The sequence below is a fragment of the Amphiprion ocellaris genome, chromosome 16, assembly GCF_022539595.1.
Source record: "Amphiprion ocellaris isolate individual 3 ecotype Okinawa chromosome 16, ASM2253959v1, whole genome shotgun sequence".
NCBI lineage: Eukaryota > Metazoa > Chordata > Actinopteri > Pomacentridae > Amphiprion > Amphiprion ocellaris.
The window spans coordinates 30,857,016-30,879,663 of NC_072781.1; the positions used below are offsets into that span (position 1 = coordinate 30,857,016).

At 37.0% G+C, this 22,648-nt stretch overlaps 2 protein-coding genes across 2 annotated transcripts in view; both read left to right on the plus strand.

Annotated features, from left to right (window-relative positions):
- LOC129350882 (endothelial PAS domain-containing protein 1-like) overlaps positions 1-8,171 on the plus strand; it is a 43,492-nt gene extending 35,321 nt beyond the window's left edge. The window contains exons 3-6 of the mRNA XM_055018998.1: positions 2,072-2,223; positions 3,800-3,887; positions 6,854-6,972; positions 7,950-8,171. Coding sequence (XP_054874973.1) covers positions 2,072-2,223; positions 3,800-3,887; positions 6,854-6,972; positions 7,950-8,156 — 566 coding nt within the window. The 3' untranslated portion in view covers positions 8,157-8,171. The remainder of the gene's footprint in view (positions 1-2,071; positions 2,224-3,799; positions 3,888-6,853; positions 6,973-7,949) is intronic.
- A 5,794-nt stretch (positions 8,172-13,965) lies between these two features.
- On the plus strand, positions 13,966-18,393 carry LOC118471546 (uncharacterized). Its single transcript, XM_055018790.1, has 2 exons — positions 13,966-16,754; positions 17,386-18,393. Exon 2 carries the CDS (start codon positions 17,413-17,415, stop codon positions 18,391-18,393), a length of 981 nt encoding a protein of 326 aa, XP_054874765.1. The 5' UTR covers positions 13,966-16,754; positions 17,386-17,412.
- The last annotated feature ends 4,255 nt before the right edge of the window (positions 18,394-22,648 follow it).

Below are 22,648 nucleotides of genomic sequence, written 5' to 3' on the forward strand. Positions count from 1 at the left end.
TATTGCATTTGAAATCAACCAGAATAAGTGTCTATAAGACAGACAATAGCAAAAAATATGCAAGAAAACAGTCTAAAAAAGTCCTAAAATCATTGTGCTAAACAAAATATAATAGAATTTGCAAGGCAAAGAAAAAACGTACATCTTGCATAAAATTAAAATAAAATTGCAAAATATATCAGCAACATAAATGGCCAGAAAGCCAGAAGGGGAATGATTATCGGAGCAGCAGCTGAATCTGTCAGACGCTCGGTTCTGCTCCCCATTATTCCTTAAAAACTGGGCCGGTTACGCAACCCGAGGAACACCACGGAGCAGAAAAGTGTAACTGGGTCCAAATGACGTCTGCTAATCACAGCTAAGTATTTAGGCCAAAGGTGGACGCTGGTCTTTGGACCGGACCCCGAGAGTCTCCCCCTCGGCTCCCAGGGGCCTTCGGGTTCCCCGGGAGCCCAGCACCATCTGGGCCCGGCTCCAAAACCCCCCGAGCCTTGAGAACTGGACTCTCTTATCTCAGGGAAGCACACTGGAGGAATTGCGAGCTTCCCACCCTCCACCCCGTCCACTACTGGGCTTTGTTCAGCCTCACACACACACACACACACACACACACACACACACACACACACACACACACACACACACACACACACACACACACACACTCTCCGTCCTCGGCAGGTTTTCATATCAATTAGCTCTGAAACGAGACACTTTGGACAGACTGGAGTCTCTGTGTGTAAATGTTTAGATTGTGAGTGTAATTGCGTAACACTTGCTGCAGCAATGCTTGTCCAGTTTGGGGTGTAATCTGGAGACGCAGGAAGAAGCTGCGCTGGCTTGTTTTGTCGCCGAGCCAGAAACTTGGAGAGAGAAAAACAAGGCCGATGCGTGAACACAACGGTCATTCCAGAACTGGAGGACATTTGAGCTTCAAAATTTTTGAAAAATGAATCCTCTCTTATACAATTTTCTGCTCAATATTCATCAATAATAGGTAATAAACTATCAAAGGCTTGATTGGTTCAGCTTCCACATCAATGGTAGCATTTTTATTCCATGTTTTCTGTGTTGTTTGCTAACCCTACTCTAATCACAGTAACAGGGTTGCTAATCCATGCTAATGTGATCTTTTTCTCAGCAGTAGAAGCTAGATATTTAGCTGCTGTTACTGCTGACCAAGAGGACAAACTGACTGATGGAAAACAGTCCAAAGAATTAGTCTGATCCTGATAATGAGGTAGAGTGAGACATTCAATCAAGGCTGACGATAGCATGGAAATATGAAAAATACAAGAGAGGACATAGCTTTGCTCTACACATTCTGTAGGAAAACTGATGATGTAAACAACAAAAACAAGACACCAAACGACAAACGACACAGAAAGTAACAAAAACAAGAGAGAAAACGAAAAAAGCAAGACACAAAATGACAAAAAGAAGACACAAAGTGCAAAACAAGACACAAAATGACAAAAACAAGACACAAAGTGCAAAACAAGACACAAAATGACAAAAACGAGGCACAATATGACAAAAACAAGACACTGAACAACAAAAACGAGACACAAAATGACAAAAACAAGACAGAAAATGATAAAAACATGAACAGGTTATGCTAACATGATGTGGGACACATGATCCGTGCAGGATAATTATTATTTAAAATATTATGTTGATTAAAAAAATGTTCCCGCAATTACAAGATACATCAATGAAAAACATATACCATAAAAAGGAGATTTAAACTTCATTTTAACTGTTTCTTTTTAGATTCAGTTTGGTCATTGAGGGTGGAACAAGAGAAAAATGGCATTTTAGGGGGAACTCCAGACTTGTTTGGTCTTTTTAAAAACATTTTCAAACATTCTTTTCTCCTACTTTTTAAAATTTAGTCTCAGGACAAGAACATTTACACAATAACTGCTTGTTTTAGTATTTTGTACATGGATTATTTGAAATGTGATGTAAAATGTTCTCCAGTTGTACAATGACCCACAAACAGATTCACAGTGATATCATTTCTGATCAGGAGAAGGGAGTTTAACTTGGCCTCCTCTTCTTCTTCCAGGAAGCAGCAGCGACAGCAGCAGCAACGATGACGACGGACAGATGGACAGTCTGTACCTGAAGTCTCTGGAGGGTTTCATCACCGTGGTAACGTCAGACGGCGACATGATCTTCCTGTCCGAGAACATCAACAAATTCATGGGGCTCACGCAGGTACATGAGTGGAAGGGAACATTCACGTGTAGACGACTGGCAACAACAGAGATGAACACGAGCCTCTAAATGTGCTGTTGGTGCAGTTAGTTCTGGTGAAGCAGGAACAGTCACAAGCAGACGTAAAATCAACAGATCAAATCTGCATCTTAAAAAAGCTGCCGGATACATGTAGAGAAGTAAAAGTTTAACCTAATATAACACGGAACCACTCAGGTACTTCAAACTTGTACTGAAGTGCAGTTCTTCAGCAAATGTAATGTATAGAATTCCATTATAAACTTCAGTTAAAGCTGTGACGTGTTTTACTCATCACATAATTAAGAACATAAAAATTCCAGGATTTTAAAGTCTTTAAAAAAATTATAGAATTTATATTAATATATATGTAATTATATATATATATGAATATTTTAAGATATTATATTAATATCTAATAATATTAATAATGCTGCTAATAAGAATAATAATAATGTTATTATTAGTATTATTATATTCTAAAAATTATATATGTGTGTGTGTATATATATAATCTAAATAACAATAAATAGTATTATTATTATTATTATTATTATTATTATTATTATTAATAATAATAATAATAATAATAATAATAATAATAATAATAATAATAATAATAATAATAATAATAATAATTTTATTATTATTATATCTACATATATTGTTTATATAATAAATATACAAGACAACATTTCCATTTATTACAGCCAAAGAGGTGAAAATGTTGTCTTATATATATATTATTTATATGATTTTATTTACCTCTTCATGTTCCTAAATAATATCTGCCTTCTCTGCTGCATTGATGTTTTACATATTAGTGAAGTTTTACAATGTCCTGTTGTTTTTTTTGGAAATTTCTTCTTGTAGGATATAATTTTATTGCCATTTGCACGGGAACATTAAGGTATAGGTACACTGGAATTCTTTATGTTTCTCAAAGTCAGCTTTGTAGAAAAAAAAGATAAAAAATAAAAGTAGCATACAAATATACACTATGATCACAAAATAAATCCACATTATAGAAAGCACACTGTATAAAAATATGAAAACAATAAATATCCTGATGAATAATATTGCACATTTATCGATGTGTCTTTTCGTTTTCCATGTGTTTTACTGAGGTGGTGCCTTTGAGTTTTTGTGGTATTTTTGTCTTGTACTGCAGTAAAATGACAATAAAGCGTCAAATTCCTAAAATATCCTCCACAAACAGCGTCTAAAGAAGACCATAACTCAGCAGACAGGACAGACGTGGATGTAAACTGTCAGTCAGCTGACTTTGTTGTGTTTGTGTGAAATACTCGTGATGCCGGTGGTTCAGTTTACTATAAATTATAGAGCAAGTGTTCCTCATTCAGTAGATTTATCTTTTATGTTGTGTGTCTGTAGATGACACACTTTCTTCTGTTTGTTTATGAGCGTCTCTGCTCAGTTCTTTCTCTGTTTATCCCTAAAACATACTGCTGTTGCAGAGAAAGCGTGTGAAAGTTAGAAAACACAGAAACAGGATGAACACGTGTTTCATATTTCATGGAGTTGTTCTTTTTTCCAGGTTGAGCTCACTGGTCACAGCATCTTTGACTTCACACATCCATGCGACCACGAGGAGATCAGAGAGAACCTCAGCCTGAAGACAGCAGGTCAGAACACAGCGGATTAACATGCCGTATAGGTCTAGAACCTCATGCACAATCATGTTTAGATTAATAAAAATGACAATAAAAGATGCACAAATTACATAAAAGGAGACAAAATGTGTGTGAAAATGACAGAGAGAAAACAAAATGGTTCAAAAATGACACAACAATGACACAAAAATGCAAAAATGACAAAACTTGCAAAAAATGACAAAACTGAGACAGAGACAAAAACATAGCGCACAGATGCAAAAATGACACAAAAAAAGTAGATGATGACTCTTAAAAGTAATTAAAAAGTGTTTGGATTCAAGTGAAGTTGTTTTACTTCTCTCTTGACTGACGTTTTTAATAGTTTCCTAGATTCTTGGAGCGTCCTCAGTGTTTGCAGATCTGTGAAACAGTAAATCTCTGGAATTCCCGGCGTGTTGCTCTGCCTGCGTACAGCTTTGGAGGTCGTAAAGCTTAGTTGAGAGCTTTTCGACGCCCTCAGCTTCTGGAAATGAACGTATGGAGAGAGAAAAAACCAAAAAAAACAACATACATGTCGGCTGTTACATAATATTCCATATCTGATGGACAAGCATGAGAACACGGGGTCACAGACCGTATAGAAGAACGTAAAGGGAGATACAGCGCTGGAATTTCAGTGTCGTCTGCAGAGGCGAAGAGGAAGGCGATAAGAGCCGCGAGCATGAGAACAACAAGCCGAGGAAGCGCCGAGAGACAAAAGGGAACGAGGAATTATCGGGTGGAGATACTGAACGCAGCGTGTTGCATTTGTTTTTGGCATAAAGTCAAATAAAATGCAATGCAGAGGTGTGAAAACATGCACTTTTCCTCATACTTAGACATAGAAATAACAGCCTGTGGTTTAAATGAGGAATATAATACACTCTCCTGCACACACACACACACACACACACACACACACACACACACACACACACACACACACACAGCTGTGGTTGATAACACTTATCAGCTCCGACCACAAAACACGCAACATTTTATGGCTCCTTTTTCTGTTTAACTCACATCCAAGCATTAATACACACTTGTTTTCCTTCTTTTATTGTGTTACCTGTTTGGTCAAGTGTAACTATATAAAGATAAGGACACACTTGTGAGTGTGTGGGTCGACAGAACACACACTTGAGCGCTGGGCTCTGAGGCTGAACTCCGACCCGCTGATGTAACCGCTCGGCCTAATTTCACGTCCTCCGTGAGCGTTTCCTCCGACACTCGGGAAGGGAGATAAGGAAGGGCTGTGACTTTATTTCTTTCATTTCACCACCAAAGAAAACAAGACTAAGAATAATTCTAAATATTATCTATGATTTGAAGCTATAATAAGCAGTTCTCACAAGGCTTTAGCATAGACCTTTCAGGATATTTCTATGCTTTTATTTCAAGGGATAAAAGTGTTATGTAAGACTGTAAGACCAGCTCTGAGTTGTAGAACTGAGATGGTTGCTGTAGAACAGAGGTGTCAAAGTGTCAAGACGTCTCCAGTGTTCCGGACCAGTAAAATCACAGCATGATAACCTATAGATAACCACAACTCCAAATGTTTCCTTTAAGTGCAAAAAAAGTACATTCTGAAAATGTTCACATTTAAGGAATTATCTTTTTACAAAACATCATGAACAACCTGAAATTTCTGAAGAAAAATAAGTTCAATTTTCATGCCTCAGTTTATCATTTACACATTACAAAACATTTAGTCACTGTTATCTGGAACTGAATTATATGGTATTTTACTTTATGATCAAAATGACAAAAGTCAGACAAAAAACAAGACAAAATATTACAAAAATTACACACAAAATGACCAAAATGAGACATAAAACGACATAAAATGAGACAAACAACATGAAACAAAAGAGAGAAAATTTGACAAAAAAGTTACAAAGCAACAAAAAAAATGGACAAACAGTAAAAACGAGACAAAAAATTTACACAAATGACACAAACAAGACAAATATGGCAAAAACAAGAAACTTAAACAACAAAAAAGTAGACAAGCAACACAAGCAAGACAAAAAAACCACAAAACGACAAAAACAGTACACAACAATGAATAAAGCAAAACAAAATGACAAAAACAAGACAAAAAACACAATCGAGACAAACAGGAAACACAAAACAGCAAAAAACAAACAAAATGACAACAGTCAGACAACAAACAACAAAAACAAGACAAAATATTCCAAAAATGAGACATAAAATGACAAAAGAACAGTGAGAAATTTAGTGTTTTACTTTATGATCAAAACAACTTGTCATGGTCTAGAAATTATTTTAAATTTATAGTTTTACTAATTTACAATCTGCAGTTAATGTCTTCTCTGGAATTTTTTACATTTACAAAGTTGTCCTGCGGGCCGGATTGGATCCTCTGGAGGGCCGGTTTTGGCCCACGGGCCGCATGTTGGACACCCCTTCTGTAGAGCTACTGTCAGGATTTTTTTTCTTTAATTTAGTCAAATGAGGCTGGAAAGCTGTGTACTGTTGGGGGGGAAAAAGTCTGCTTTGTGATTTTATTGTTACATGAACACCAACTGAACTCCAAGCAGTTTCTGGCCACTATTTAGATTCTTACCTTTATTTCCATCCATTCATTTTCTGCTCTATAAAACACAATCTACAGTTCAGCTGAATATTTGTCATAAGTACTGATGAGCACAGAATTGTTTTGATTTTGACAGAATCTTGTTTTTTCTTTTTGTTTTTAAAAAAAAAAGTCATCTAGAATGAAGCGATTTTGATAAAATATGAATTGTAACTTGAGATTTGGTTTGTTTTTCTGATGACAGGACACATGAACTGGTTTAGAAAGTTGAAAATCTGTCATAACTTTCTGGTTTTCTGGTCGACTTTCTGTCAAACTGTTTTGGGCTTCCATGTGCTTCAGACGATCGGACTGTTTGAGTGACACTTTCCTGTTGTGTTTTTATGTTTTCCAGGAAGCGGCTTTGGCAAAAAAGGCAAAGAACTGAGTTCAGAGCGAGATTTCTTCATGAGGATGAAATGTACGGTGACCAACAGAGGACGCACCGTCAACCTCAAGTCAGCCAGCTGGAAGGTAAAAACAGCTGCAGCACATCTGCACACGTTCTTCATGCACATCATTTTAGTGGGCTGTATAGGAGATAATAGTAGTAGACCTTTTACATCCTCATCATCTCAGATTGTACACAGTTATCCACTGAGGGAATCTTCCTTTACAGACAGATTTATCCAAATCACTATGAAGGCATTTTTTTGTTCCTGTTACATTTTTGCTCGCGGTGGCCTTATTTTTCACTGCAATATGAAGTGCAGCAACTTGCAGTATGACACAGTTATAATATCTTAAATCATGAAAAAGAAAAGGTCGATTATATTTGGTTATTAATTTTACAAAAATAAAAAAAAACATTTTTTCCTAGTGCCCACAGGTGTTATGGAAAAAATAGTGGCTCAGCATGATATAGATGTTTTACTACTTACATGTTTGTTTGTTTTTTTTTATTTGTTTCCATGCTTGTCTATTTGCTTTGTATAAACACTGCCTGAAAATTCCCAGAATTTTTGTCACGTGACCGTTGTTTGCAGTTGAGTCACTCATGGTTTCAGAGTTGTGCCGAGAAGTGCAGAATTTTTTCCTTTTTTACCGAATCTAGTCAGTGCAAACTATTTATTTTTAGTGAACAGACAAATAAGAAATGTAGAATGAATTGCTTTTAATTAAATATTATGATTTTAAGCTTAGAGTTGGTCAGTTTGCCTGACAGAAGTGTACACAACACATGATTAAAACGTGGACTGTGGGAAAAATTTGTGTGTTTTTACATTTTCTGATGATGATTGGGGTATTTGAGCAGCCATCGATTAACTCAGATACACAAATTACCACAAAACAAATGACAATATGTGTGCCAATGTTTGCATCCAAAGAGGGAGCTTCACAAAACTGACACTTCCTGCTAACAAAAGGCCACATTCGTCACCCATCCTGGTACCTTCTCCTTTACTTCTGCACCGTGTGAGTTTGGTTTCTCCACCCGCTGCTCCCTCCAGGTGCTGCACTGCACCGGACACCTGCAGATGTACAACAGCTGCCCTCCCCGAGTGCTGTGCGGCTTCAAAGAGCCGCCGCTCACCTGCGCCGTCCTGATGTGCGAACCGATCCCACACCCGTCCACCATCGACACGCCGCTGGACAGCAGGAGCTTCCTGAGCAGACACAGCATGGACATGAAGTTCGCCTACTGCGAGGAGAAGTGAGCACAAAATCACACAATAACACACAGCGAGAAGCTAAAGGACATCACAGCAAGTTAAAGAGAAAGACATTTTTTTGGTTAAAGATTTGTTAAAATAATTTTGTACAAAAATCACTCTTTCAGGTTCAGATTTAGGTTATTTTTTCCAACAGAACCAGAAGTTACTTGATTAATTCAAGGATTGTTGCAAAGTAGAAATTTTAATTGTCCCTGTTTTTACAGTTTCCCACTCCGATACATTTGTCGTTTCTTAAGAACACAAAAAGGGGATATATATACTACCTGTCAGCAGGTTTTTTGGAGCTCAGAGGGTTAATCAACTATAAATGACCTTTAGACTTCAGTAGATTCTCAAAGTGAATCTTATCTTTCCTTACAAACAATAATAAAACAACGCGCTTCATTCACAAACTTCATCTGAGAGTGTGAAAATATAAAATGCATTTGAAAAGACTCTGTGGTCCTTAAAGACCATCAGTGGATCAACAGAACAGCAGCTTCACACTGTGGACGGCTGCCAGTTAAAACACATCCTGAACCACACGCACAGAAAAGAGACTTTCTGACTGATTGCAGCGTGTTTGGCTGAATCGGTTTGACTTGGCAGCGACATCAGATGAAACATGAAAACTGTAATAAGACGCTGTCACGACATCAACAGAGCCAAAGGTTACAGAGACACAGAAATGTGGAGTCGAGCCTGCAGCACAATGCAGTCCAGATGATATTAAGAATAATTTTATTACTGACAGAAAAGAATGAAGCTCAGTCAGACTACTGGACAACAGAGATAAACATGGCAAAAGATTTTCAAAATAAATGAATACAACAGCATCTGATAGAATTATAGAAAAAGAACAAATGGAATAAACAATCGCAAAGGCAAAGCTGGTAATAATTATGATGATGATAATAATAATAATAATAATAATAATAATAATAATAATAATAAATAAAACAAATGCACAAATAAGTAAATAAAGGGTAAAAGAGAATAAGATTAAATAATATAGATACGATAAAAAAGGAAATTTGTTAAACATGAAAGAAAATTAAAAGGTTTATACTAGATTGAATAAAATAAAAGGCTACAAGTAATAATAATAGTACTAGATAATTAAAATAAATAGGTAAATGAATAAATAAATCAAGGGTAAAAGAGAATAAAAATGGACAAATGAAATAAATACAATAAATTAATTAAATAATTTGATAAATATGAAAAAAATTAAAAGGTTTATATTAAATTGACAAGGAATGGAAAATATCCCATGAAAACAAGTTTAAAAAAGGGTTTTAAGAAGTAATTTAAAAGAAGATTCTAGATGGTCTACTAAAACCAGTCTGACGTCACGGAAACGTCCAAAGTCGCCTCCTGCGGTGACGAAAGACAAACATGACATCATCGGGACATCTCGAAGCCAAACAGCTGGTTAGTTTGCAACCAGTTAAATCATTCCCACTTAGACGAGGTTGTGATGACCAGCTCATCTCAGCAGCACGTAGACCTGTAATCTTATCAAGCCGCTCACGCAGGACAAAGGTTTCACTGCAAAAACAGCCCTACTAGAAATAAGCCAAATATTCTTAAATCTGGTCAAATTTTCTTGTTTTGAGCAAAAAAATCTGCCAATGGGGTAAGCAAAATTTACTTGGCTAGAATTCTTAAAACTAGACTATAAATCTAGTGACTTTAAGACCATATTGTGTCTTAAAACTAGAAAAAATTGTCCAAAATGTAAAAAAAATTTGCTTGTAACAAGCAAAGAAACTCTATTATGTAGGAAATATTTACTTAAAATAAGTGTTGTGCTGTCTTGATGAAGCTGACTTTAAGAATGTTTTACTTAACTTAAGAATTTATACCTTAATTAAGATTTTCAGTTAATAAAAAAAGCTTACAATAGGACAAATTTTCTTGAAACAGAACATTTTCAATCTTGATTGAACTGATTTTTGAGAAATTATACCTCAACAAATAAGAATAATAATTAGCTAAAAGTAGCTTAGTATAAGACACAATTTCTTCCAAAAGGATACGACAAACAAGCTACTTTTTCTTAAATTAAGTCACCAGAAGCATTCTTCATTTATTCATTTTTTACTAAAACAAATCAGGACAGCTGAGTTTGACATCACTCAAGTCCAACAACTGCATAATAAATCCAACTGCCACTCTCAAGAAGTGCATTTTCCCAACTACTTTAACATAGTACTATACAGTAAACGTTGTCAGTACAAAGTGCTTATTCCAGATATTTTTAACAGGATACAACACTGCAACTGTCAAAAAGTGTGTATTCCATTATTCTAGCAACATAACAATTATGTAACATTCTAGCTGCCAGTGTCAAAAAGGATTCCAGCACCATATGTATGTTAAAAGAAAAGACATTCCCACTGCTGGTTTGCAAAGTATCTCAGAAGAACTAATTTAAAATGACACCAACAAAACATGTGGCTAACATTTGACTAACTTTTTTTGTGAAACACCTTCATGGCATAGAGAAGGAAAAAAACAAGAAAAGACAAACTCACTCAATGAATGACTTCCACTCAGCAAGAGCCTTTTTTGTAGGAGGGGGTTGAATCATCGGTCATCGGATGGAATCTTGAAGAATTTCAGTTTGCAGTACAGACAGTAGTGTGGAAATACACTTTGGGTACGTGAGGTGGAGGACATAATAATATGCCATGACATAGAGGCAAGTCCCCTCATAAAGATACCTCCGGTCGAACGTAGTCACTGGTGTGCTTCCCACGGCGATCATGCAGTTGTCTTCAGAGACAAGCACAAATGGACAAGACAGAGGTCGCTGGCGCAGGAAACAATCAGGGTCCTTCTGAAGTCTACATGACAGAAGACAAAGAAAAAAAATTAGAAAAAGACCACAAAGAAATGCACCTGACTAGAACACTGAATAATAAGATGATTATCAAAAAAAAAAACCTAGCCACATGAATCCATCATAAGGAAAATGAATGTGAATGTCGATTGCAAATACTAAACACACCACAGCAAGCTCCAATGAAGCTACACAACACATTTGTAAAAATCACCATAACAAAACAACAATGCATACAGCAGCCTCACCGTAAGGACATGGAAAAGAGCCTCACTGCTGGCACCCAACTTCTTAGGAGGCACAGTGCTGGATGGGAAGAGCTGTGGCAGGGCTCTGAATACAGCTGTGGCATGCTCCACTGGTTTGAGAAGAGTTTTGAGTTTAGAAGAAACAAGACAAGATGTCACCATAAATAACTGCTTATTATGCAATCTCAAAAACTAAAGAGATCAAAGTACTGTGACCATACCTCCATTCAATGTGTTTGGAGGCTTCACGAGTTTTTTCATCACACCATAGAACTGCACCTTTGAGTAGAAGTTTTCCCATCTTTCCTTCATCTCAGAGATGTACCGGGAATTGGATGGTTGAATAATTCTCCGCAATTCATCCAAAACCTGAAAAATACATTAAAATACAGAACGAAAAAGAAAAAGAAATATGAAAACCATGCCAAGCATGCCCCCAAATGTATAATGGGACAGCAAATCTAAAATGTGAGGACTGTTGAAACAGGGGAAAGCAATAACTTACCATGATCCACTTCTCTGAAACAATGGGTAAGCTTCGAGAATCTTTGTTGGTCTGTCTTGCTCCTTTACAGCATCGGAGTCTATGAAGAGTCTTCTAGACTGAAACTCCAGGTCCATTAGTTGGGTCACTGCAGCTTTGTTCGGCTTCTTGGTCTTGTACAATTGTTGGATGAGGTCTTGTAGTGTCTTGCCTGGGTTTTCTGCTGCTGTAGAAGGTCAGCTGAAGGAGCTGAAAGCATAAAGCAGGGGTGAAAGATGTCAGAAACAAAATCATGATTTTATTGCCAAGTAGGTCTTTACATATTTGCTGTTGGTACATCGGCTGCATAAATAAATACACAGAATGTAAGCAAACAACATCAAAAACATAACAGAAAATACAATATAAAAGAAAATGTGTAAAATATGACTGTAGGGAAACATTAGATTCTCCAAGTTAACAAGTTAACAGTTAGGAGGAACTTGAGAAGGAGACCAGGATTTACTTACTTTATGTGTGTAATCTCGTCACAATATGGAAATGGAATACAAACATCCCCTTGAGAAAAAGTGATGCAGTTATGTTCATTTTAGTAGTGTTTCAAAATGTTTTGGTCTACCCCCAAACCCACAGATGCTTACAGGATGTATTAATGCAATTCAATACATGCTTCATCACTGCTTACCCTGTTGTTCCACTGGGTTGCTGGCTCGAGCAGGTGATAAAATAATAGTTGATCCACTGGAATCTCCATCGTAGTCAGTTGTTGCACGCATCTGCATCCCCATCCTGTCGTGGCTTCTTGGAAGGAGGGCCCTTAGCCTCTTTCTGGACTTTTGACATTTGAGACGTCTCTTCATGAGCTTTTTAGCAACCGTGCATCCTGTCAGGTACAGATAATGAAAAATTGATGATCGATTTTTATCATCTTAAAAATACTGATAAAACACCCAAGCTAACACCATGAACATAAACCAAAGTATTAGTGTGCCAATGACTACTTACCCATTCACCACACCTTCCTGTTATCATCGGGTAGTACTCCACCAATCGCTTCGCCATAGCATTCACCTCATGTTTGCTGGGGTATCTGAAGTCCTCAGTGGCTCTTGCTATTGAAATCATGTTAGTCATTGTGTTTCTGATGAGTCGGCAGAAGAGGTCCTTTGATAAAGGCTCAACGTGGTCTGTCCCCAGTCGTTTCTGCTCAAAGTAGTAGCGCCGTGCTTGTTCAAGCTCACTGTCTGTGAAGACTATATATTCTGGGTTGGATATCGTCACAAACTTCGAAGTGTTGGGCTCCTCTTGGGAGAGGTCACTGGCTCTAGTGGTTGATGGTGGTACTTTCTCAGCATGAGTCTCTTCCTAAAATACATTTACATTACACGAACAACTTTAAAGAATTTGAAGAAAACTGCATAAACCAGGAGAGAGTATGGTCCTGTGCAGTGCCAGGAAAAATGTTAAATAAGTACAAATGCTGTACATTTAATACATTATTCTGTTTCAAGCCAACAGCAACAAGAAGATCACATTCACTCCTCTTAGGCATCTGCTGAAATTTATTTATTTTGTTGAAGATAATTACAAATTAATTACTCTTTAATTGTAATAATGAAAATGTTTTGTCATACTGCAATAGGACAAGGAACGAGACCTCTTGTTTATTTACCACAACCATAGAGCCACGACGCCTGAGGAAATTTTTCCAAGGGGGGGGGGAAACCAGGAAACAAGATCTTCTGATGTCATCTCTGGAGAGTGAAGGCAGTATGTCTTCTACCAATATTTGCATCTGCAACATAGAAGTTCCAAATTATCACTAGATTAATTCAGCCAAATGTAAATAACAGGTGAGGATCTGATTTTAGACTGATTTCTACATTGTGACACTCTTCTGTACAACTAGCATAGAATTCTGATATTTCACTGCATTACATGCATAAACGTTGCACTCTTAAAACAGGGGGAGATAGTAACTGGAGAAGATGGATGAAATGCACACGCAGCTTCATCTTCACTCCTCTATAATGGGTGTAAAACATCTCTTATCTGTTTGTTTTCTGAAACAGAGAGCTTACCTCTGACTATACTGTGCAGTCTAAACAGAGAAGAGATGTACGTTGGAATAAAACCCCAAAGTGAGAATTAAAAATAACTTCAGAAAAGGAAAATAATTCAAATTCTTACTTTGAAAACTCCATGTACTTCAAAACAATAATTCACATAATGTACCCACACATTATTGTACATCACATGATGAAAAATAGTTTTAGGTTCTTTACAGAAACTAGTTTTAACCAGTGCTTTTAAATGGTCTCATTTACTCACTTAAATGCAACTTAAAACAATGAAACAATGACAGTAGATGGAGTTAGCTTACACGGTGACCAAGCTAGACTAATATGTTTTACTCCACACTACTCCACGTTAATCATGAACTCTATGTAAAAAAGATTCACTAAAAGTGTTTAAAGATGAAACAAAGACGGTTACAATCCTGTAACCGTCCCCCACCTCCCCTCCCCCCAACTATGGCGGGCGACGAGCGGCACATGAAGGCCAATGCCATGTCTACCAAACAACTTCTATGCATTACAACGCCTCTTTTTACATCATGAAAAATAGCTAAAAGCAGTAAAAATAAATGATAGAACAACACCCTGCAACAAAATACAATATAAGTATCGAAAGTCACTATATTCGACAATCGCCCCCAACCTGCCAAGTTGGTTTAGCTACATACAAGATAGCAGAATGTAAAGACATAACGACTTACCTTTAAGTGTGGCGGTTGTAATTTCATCCAGTGTATCCATAGCTTGACTTCACTTGAATCCACAAACTGGAACTCACCAAACAATCCTGAAAACAGCAGCAGTTTGCGTTGCTTGCCCATATGCATGTTCCACTCGGCGCTCTTCTCGTTTTTTTCGGTAACGGTCTTCTCCTCCGGGCGCGCAGTACATTGGACTATACCATCTTCTCCAGAAAGGCGGGTGGGGGGGGGATGTCATCAGCCGAAAAAAATACTTTGCATTTCCCCAAGTAAATTTTAATGAGTAAGACTGTTTAATTAGATTACAGTCAATATTTATCTACGTACACATGTCATGTAGGGTATGATTATTTATCGCAGGCACACAATTATGATAAGAAGCCCGTCTTACCCCCTAATGGACTAAACCATATAATCTTGGGTTCACGGGAAAAAACGCGGTTCATCATGGGACAAAAAGCCGGGCAGCTTAGTTCAGACAAGGGTACAGAAAATGATTTGGCGCTGTGTTATTTGCTTTGTTTTTGTGGGTCTAACCCTCAAATCTTTACTGAGTCATATTAATTCTGCACATAGCCGTAGTCCAGATTTTCGTGTCATTTGCGGGATTGATGGTTGTGTCAAAGAGTATCGAGTTTACAACTCTCTTTGGTATCACATTCGAAGAAGCCACTCTGAACACCTTGACAATGGAAGCAGCAGCAGATCACGGAGCGGGAGGACACTGACATCAAAACGGTAAGGCTGTTACTGTTACTATTATTATTTTATTCATCTGTCAAATATTCTTAAAACATGTGGAAAAATATAAAATATGTATGTGAATATTACAATACTACATATGATAATATCTAAAAAACAGAGTAAATCATTTATTGCTTATTCATCCTAGCCTTGAATTGTTAGATACTTTTTCGGATTTAGTAGCAGACTAGCATGTGTCTGTATGGGATTGGATAGTAAGACAACAAATCACAAACAGCTAAGGAGGACTTTTAGCTCACGTTAGTTTAGAAATCATACGTTCAACCCCAACCAGCAGTAAAACTGTGACTTCAGTTTACATTTACTATAATTTATTTTCCCCCATGTCACACACATATTTCCTGTGAACAAAAGCCGTGCGAGCAGCTGTTTGTCCTTCTAAAAATACAATATAGAGCGTCCAGTTCGTTCATTTCCGTTCTGATGGCGGCTGCCATATTTGTTTACAAAGATGCTTCAGTGGTGCTGCCCTGTCAATCACCACATAAAGCCCGCCTCATTTCAAATAAACGACTGTCATTTGCTACTGGGCAAATACACAAAACTCAGGAAAAAAAAACAGGATCACTTAAAAGATTGTTTTTTAACTGTTTCACTCAAAATCAAATCTGACAAATGTATTTCACAATAATTAAATATCTAAATGTTGTAGACATGACTTGACTGTCTATTACAAAAACACATAATATTTATTTCTTACTTGAATCTTTACAAATCCTGTCCAAAAATATTTGAATGTTAGGTTAAAGTGATGGAATTTTGCAAATGTGGATCTTACAGGGTAAATGAACTGAAACCTGATAATATTGACATTTTTTCCTTGAAAAATGAAAATACGCAAAATACTTTACAGTTAATTTTCTTTTTCTCATCTAATCAATTATTCAATTCATCCTAATTGCAGTTCTACAAGAAGGGAGCCCCCATCAGTGGCAGACAGAAACACCAGCAACATTTGGACATGCAGGCCTGCTGATTCAGTGGTGGAAAACAGACACCAACTAACAGAGTGTACAACATTGGAGAACAGAGGCCAACCAATGACGGATGCAGCGGTGGACAACAGAGTACAGTCAGTGGAAGATGCAACGATGGAGGATAACAGAGTGCAACCCTATCCGGAATGTGACGATCCTGAACATTTTGGAACTTTTGATAGTAATGTGTCATTGTACTCCGGTTTCGACAATGGTCTCCATACATCTCCAAAGCACCCTGCACTGTCCCAGACCAATGACGATATTCTGAACATCCCGGCGGCTTGTCCAAGTGAGCTTGCAGATGGCTACCCATCTGGCCAACCTAAGGCAAGTCTACTGATAGTTTTCTTCAATGCACAATAACATGCAATTAAGTAAGTACATACCTATATTTATTTCCCCCTTTTTCCCTGAAGGATGTCCAATGCTGCAATGTTCTGACAAGACAAGCTACTGCTATTGTGCTGACTGCCAGAGAAAAACACCATCTTTCACAGGTTTGTCTTCATGCAAAATTATTATTATTATTATTATTATTATTATTATTATTATTATTATTATTATTATTATTATTGTTATTGTTATTATTATTTTTATTTAATTTTTTTCAACAAATGGTGATAGTTATGTTTTTAATCCAAATATAGAAACATATAGGTGACAATAGTTACTTCTGTTGCATACCATGCATTGCATGCATGTGCTTTCAGTTTTACTGTCTGCTTGTGTAACTTATTCTCTTTGTCCCAGCCTGCATGGACATAAAGGCCACATGTAGCCCTCCTATCTCGTTTTTTTTTTTTTTTTTTTTTTTTTTAACTACACATACCCTCTGTATTTGCTTTCTTTTTCTGTTACACCACTGATATATATATCAGAGATATAATATTTTAATGGGTATTTTCTTTTCTTGCTCAACACAATCTAGATACACATTTTATAATATTTATTTCCCCATCATTCAGATTATAAGTTGAGGTTACCTGGTTGTTTATCATAGAGTTACTCATACTATCATTAATCCTTATAAAATGGGGTACCTAGTCTATTGGGGGGCACACTACAAAATATTTTTTTATCGTCAAATACTGTGATCTAATTTATTGTCATTTCTGGTTTGTTTTTCAGAGTGGTGTAAATGATGTCTTAGTGGCAATGCAGCAGTACCAAGCTCTCTTGGTGAAAAATCTGAGAAGTCAGCTGCAAACAGTCTTCCAGCAACATCAAGGAAGTGGACTTGAAAAGGAAGCTATGGAAGTATTTGACCAGATCGAGGACCCATTTGCCTCTGTTTCAACAACGTACAGGCAGGATAGTGTGATTAAGGAGAATTTCAATTTTGTTGAGTCACAGGAGATTTCTGTTGGGTATAAAGCTTGCATGGTGAAAAAAGGGAGAAAAAGACACCTTGCTACAGTGCCCAAATGTTTTCATTATATACCCCTTATCAGAAGTTTGGAACAGTTACTATCCCATCCAAAGGTTTTGGCAATGATAGATGAGCCACAGAAATACAGTGGTGCGTATTTGTATGACATCAGTGATGGCGATCTCATGAAGTCACATTCTTTATTTTCTGTTCGACCTTCTGCTTTACAGATAATCCTTTACTCTGATGAAATTGAAATTTGCAATCCACTTGGGTCTCATGCCTCCAAAAATAAGTTGCTAATGTTTTATTATACTTTGGGGAATATTAATCCTAAATATCGATCAAAACTAGCTGCCATTCGCCTACTTGCCATTGCCAAAAAGAGTGAGCTCTCTGAATGTGGTGTAGATGGAATCTTGGGAAGGTTGCATGAGGATTTAGTAATGCTATATGATGGAGTTACAATTCAAACAGGGAATGGTGAACGTGAAATATTTGGAGCATTGGTTTCAATATGTGGTGACACTTTGGCTCAGCATGAGGTTTGTGGATTTAAAGAGGGTGTTGGTTTTGCTTATAGTAAATGCCGGCAGTGTGAATGTTCATTTGAGGACATGCAAATCCATTTCGATGAGGATAACTTTGAGGGAAGGACAATAGAGAGACATGTCCGGCAGTGTAGCAACATTGAGAAGGCCAGCACAGAATATCTCAGAAACAGCTTAAAAAAACATATGGTATCAATAGAAGAAGCAAGCTGGTAGATTTCCCAGCCTTTAACTTGATCCAGCAAACACCCCAAGACATGATGCATATCATTCTTGAAGGGATTGCCCCATTAGAAATAAAATGTGTGATGAAACAGTTAATTCTTTTGGGACAACTAGACTTGGATGTCTTCAATACTGCATTAACTGGGTTTCCCTACTCTCCACTTGATATTAGAGATAAACCAAGCCCTATCGCTTACAGCACATTGGCCTCCAGTGATAATAAGTTGAAGCAGTCCTCAGGGCAAATGATTGTACTCCTAAAGATACTGCCATTTCTGATTAATACAGTCAAAGATACTGAATACTATGCAGTTATTGTTGAACTCATAGAGATTGTTCAAATATTGTTTGCTCCTATTATTGGTCTACAGACAGTTAACAAGTTGAAAATACTTATTGAACAGCACTTAAAACATGTGAAGAACATTTTTCCACATAACAACATCACACCAAAACAACATTATTTGATTCATGCTCCATCACAAATTAAACTGCTGGGACCAATGGTTCGTCACATGTGCATGAGATTTGAATCAAAACACTGCTTTTTCAAACAATGGGCTTCAAAAGTCAATTTTAAAAATGTCTGTAAGTCATTAATAAGGCATAATCAAATGTATGAATGTTGTCAGAATGTAAGTAGTTTTGACCACCCCATTTTTTCAAATGAGTGTGCATTGGGACCAACATCAGAAATAAGCAATATGTCATACTTAAAAGAAAAAGTGAAGACCTTTCTTGGAAATGATGAAATAAAACATGCAGTATCTGTTAAATGGATAATTCTAAATGGCAACAAATACATGCAGGAGAAGTCATTAATTGTGAGTGCTGTTAATTCTAATGATTTACCAGAATTTGGACTTGTGAGAAATATCTACATAATAAATTCATCACTGTATTGTTTTGAATTTCAGCAGCACGATACTATTTGTTTTGACAGAGATTTCATGGCATATAAAATAGAGATTCCAAACATGGCACAAGCAACACAACTGATATCTGCTGATAACCTTGTAGACTTCACTCCATTTTACAGTTTTTCTCACAAAGATATGACATATGTCACTACAAAATATTACCTGGGTGATGTCATTGGACTACACAAAGCCTCTCTCTCTCAACCCTATAGTGCCTAAGTGGCACATAGGGCTCATTCCACTTCTACAGATTGCCACAGTGTTACCACTCTTGGCAGTTGGTTGTTTGGCATCTTTGTCATCCTCCAGCATTCACTTCCATGGAGTTACAATCTTTGTTTTCAGACTTGCTTTTAAAAGTTCAGATTTTGGTTGTGACTTTCAGATGAGTGTAGATCAGTGTATGGTTCTGTTAATGTGAAATGTGAAGCTTGTTGTCAGTGTTGACAGTGAATAAAAACAGATGAATTCAAACTTCTTAAATTGAGAACATGTGCGATTTGTCTTACTCTTAAAATAAGAAAAACAATCTTGTTCCTCTGCTGGGATTAAATGTATACCGTTGTTGTAGCTTATTACTAGTAATTCTAGCTCAATATTAGCTGTAATATCTTATTGAGAAAAAGCTAGATATATTTTCTTAAAATTAGACTCATTTTCTAGAACAAAACTTGCTTGTCAAGATTATTTTACTTTTTAGACAAAAAATAAGAACAATTTTCCAGAAACAAGACTTTTTTACTTTCTTAAAAATCCTTTTTTGCAGTGTGTCTGTGTATTGGACTGAATGTCTACACTAATAATAATAATAATAGGATGCTGCTGATAGAAAACGTGTCCTTACTCAGCGTGTTCATAGCTGAGTTGTTGCTTTGACATCCAGTGTCGTTGTGTAGTCACACAAAGTCACTGTGGTCATTTGCAAACTGCAGCATGTACATTTGGCATTAGATCTGAAGCACAAATTGGATTTGTTGGCTTTAGGCTCTGTATAAATATATGTATAAATATTGTTATTTTCATATAACTCATATACACTGAACATCCAGTACAGTAAAACTTTGTTTGGCTGGAATTCCTTTTGCTTTGCTGCAGCAATCGATTGGAATTCCCTCCAAAAAGCCTCTGAAACTGTCGTCTCTTCCATCACCTTATATGTGTAATCAGAAGCTGCAGCAGACTCTAGCTGACCACTGACATGCTGACTGTTTCACTGAACTGCTAGCATTCATTTAGGCTGTTTTTTTAATCTCTATTTAAACACTTTTGCATCATTGTTTCTATATCTATTGTTTATTTGTTATCTTTCTTCCTGCTGGGGCCTCTTGCCAGGTCATCATTGTAAATGAGAAACTGTTCTCAACTGATCTTACCTGGTGAAATAAAGAGGAAATAAAGAATAAATAAAAACCATCTGCCATAGGTCCAGAAACTGCTCAGACCTTCCTGTGCATGGACCTCTGGAGGCGTCTGGTGGTTGTGATGTTAGCTATGGATCCTTCACTCCGATGTGTTGCCTGAATGCTTCATTGTGTTGGGATCTGAGGAGTTTGGAGGTCTGGTCAGCACTCTGAGCTCTTGGTCATGTTCCTGGGCAGTTGTTGTGGTCTTCAGGGCAGATTGTCCTGCTGGGGGAGTGCTGAGGTCACGGGGAGGTAGTGTTTAGATGGACGGTAGGAACATCCACATGACCCCAGGTTTCCCAGCAGAGCACTGGGTTCTAATAAGACAAAGTTATTCACTTCTTCTGTCTTTGTTTTCAGTGTTGTGGCTAATTGTGTTTTTAAATTGTCTTTTCTTTCTTCTCGTCTCCGTCCGTCCTCCTCGTCTGTTCCTCTCTCCCAGTCCCAGCGTATGTATTTTCCAGCTGAAGCATTAAATTGAAAAACGCCGCCTTGCCTCCGCAGTCCTGTTGTATTATCTTTCTAAAGCTCATTAAGAAATAATTAACCTAATTCACTTTTGCTTTAAGGAGATTTTCCCATTGGTATTTTCTAGTACTGACTTACAATGAAAGGAGAGATAGTGGACAGTGTGAAAATGCTTTTGGGGAATGAAGACAGAGTTAATGATAACATTGCAGCATTGTTCTGGGTGTGCAACTCATTACTGCAGCGTGATTTAAGGCTGGAAATAACAAAGAGAGAAATGAATAGGCAAACAGCTCCTGCAGTTTTATACAACCTACAGGCTACTTAATGGAAAAGACGACTTGATATTCTGTTTGACTTCACACAGCCGGGGGCAGAGATGCTGGAAGATCCATAAGTTTTACACATCAGGGACTGAGAACAGCTGACTGGGATTCTTGTAAATACAAATGAACACACTCATCTGCTTGTAATTATACTTTAATTGGCAGGAAAACACAGTATTAACACTGACTGGTTGTTTTTGTGTGTACATGTCAGTTTACATACTTGATTTAAAACCTTTTGTTTTAAATCTGTTGTATTTCCAGTCTGAAATGTTAACAGAGCTGCAGCAGTGGGTCATTTGTGTAAGTTTTTCTATGTTTACTGGAAAAATCTAATCATTTTGCACTAATTCAAAATTGAGTTTTTATAAATATATGTTTGCCTTTGACAATATCACATTATGTGTTCAGCTAACTTATTGTCAATACTTTTTTTCTCCCCATTTACTCTAATAATTCCTTTGAAATTACTTACTTAAGAAGATAAATTCAAAAAGGTTCACCTTCTCTATAAATAATACCAAATTACAGAGTCTTTCCAAGACAATTATTCTGGAATTACATTTTTAATGAAGTCAGTTTACTCTATAGTCCAGCTATACTGGTAGAAACGGTCGACAGTGTGAATCTATTTCGTGTCTTTAAGCCTCAGCTAGGTTCTACAAAGTGCTTTACAATGTGTTTCCCATTCACACATCAATAGTGGTAGAGCGGCCATGCACGGTGCTTGACTTCCATGCAGAGCAACCAGGGCTTCAGAGTCTTGTCCAAGGAGACTTTGGCACATGGAGGTGCTGCAGATCGACGCACCAACCCTGAAGTTAATGTGCGATTAGCTTAGAAATGGGTGGAATCTATGACAAACAAAAGAAACAGCCTTCACCTGTCCAATCAGTAGCTATAAGGAAATTCATTCCATTTCTTTTCATATTGCTTCATTTAAAACCTTAGTGAACACATTGAGGACAACTCTTATTATTAATGGTGCTGAAGCTCCAGAAGTGTTTTATTCTGAATGCAGACACATTCAGAACAGAGTAGAATATGTTTAAAGAGTAAACAGGTAGTTGACTTGCTAGCAGATTCTTTAAACTGTGCAGGAACTTAAATTACCCCAAGTCATTCTAGT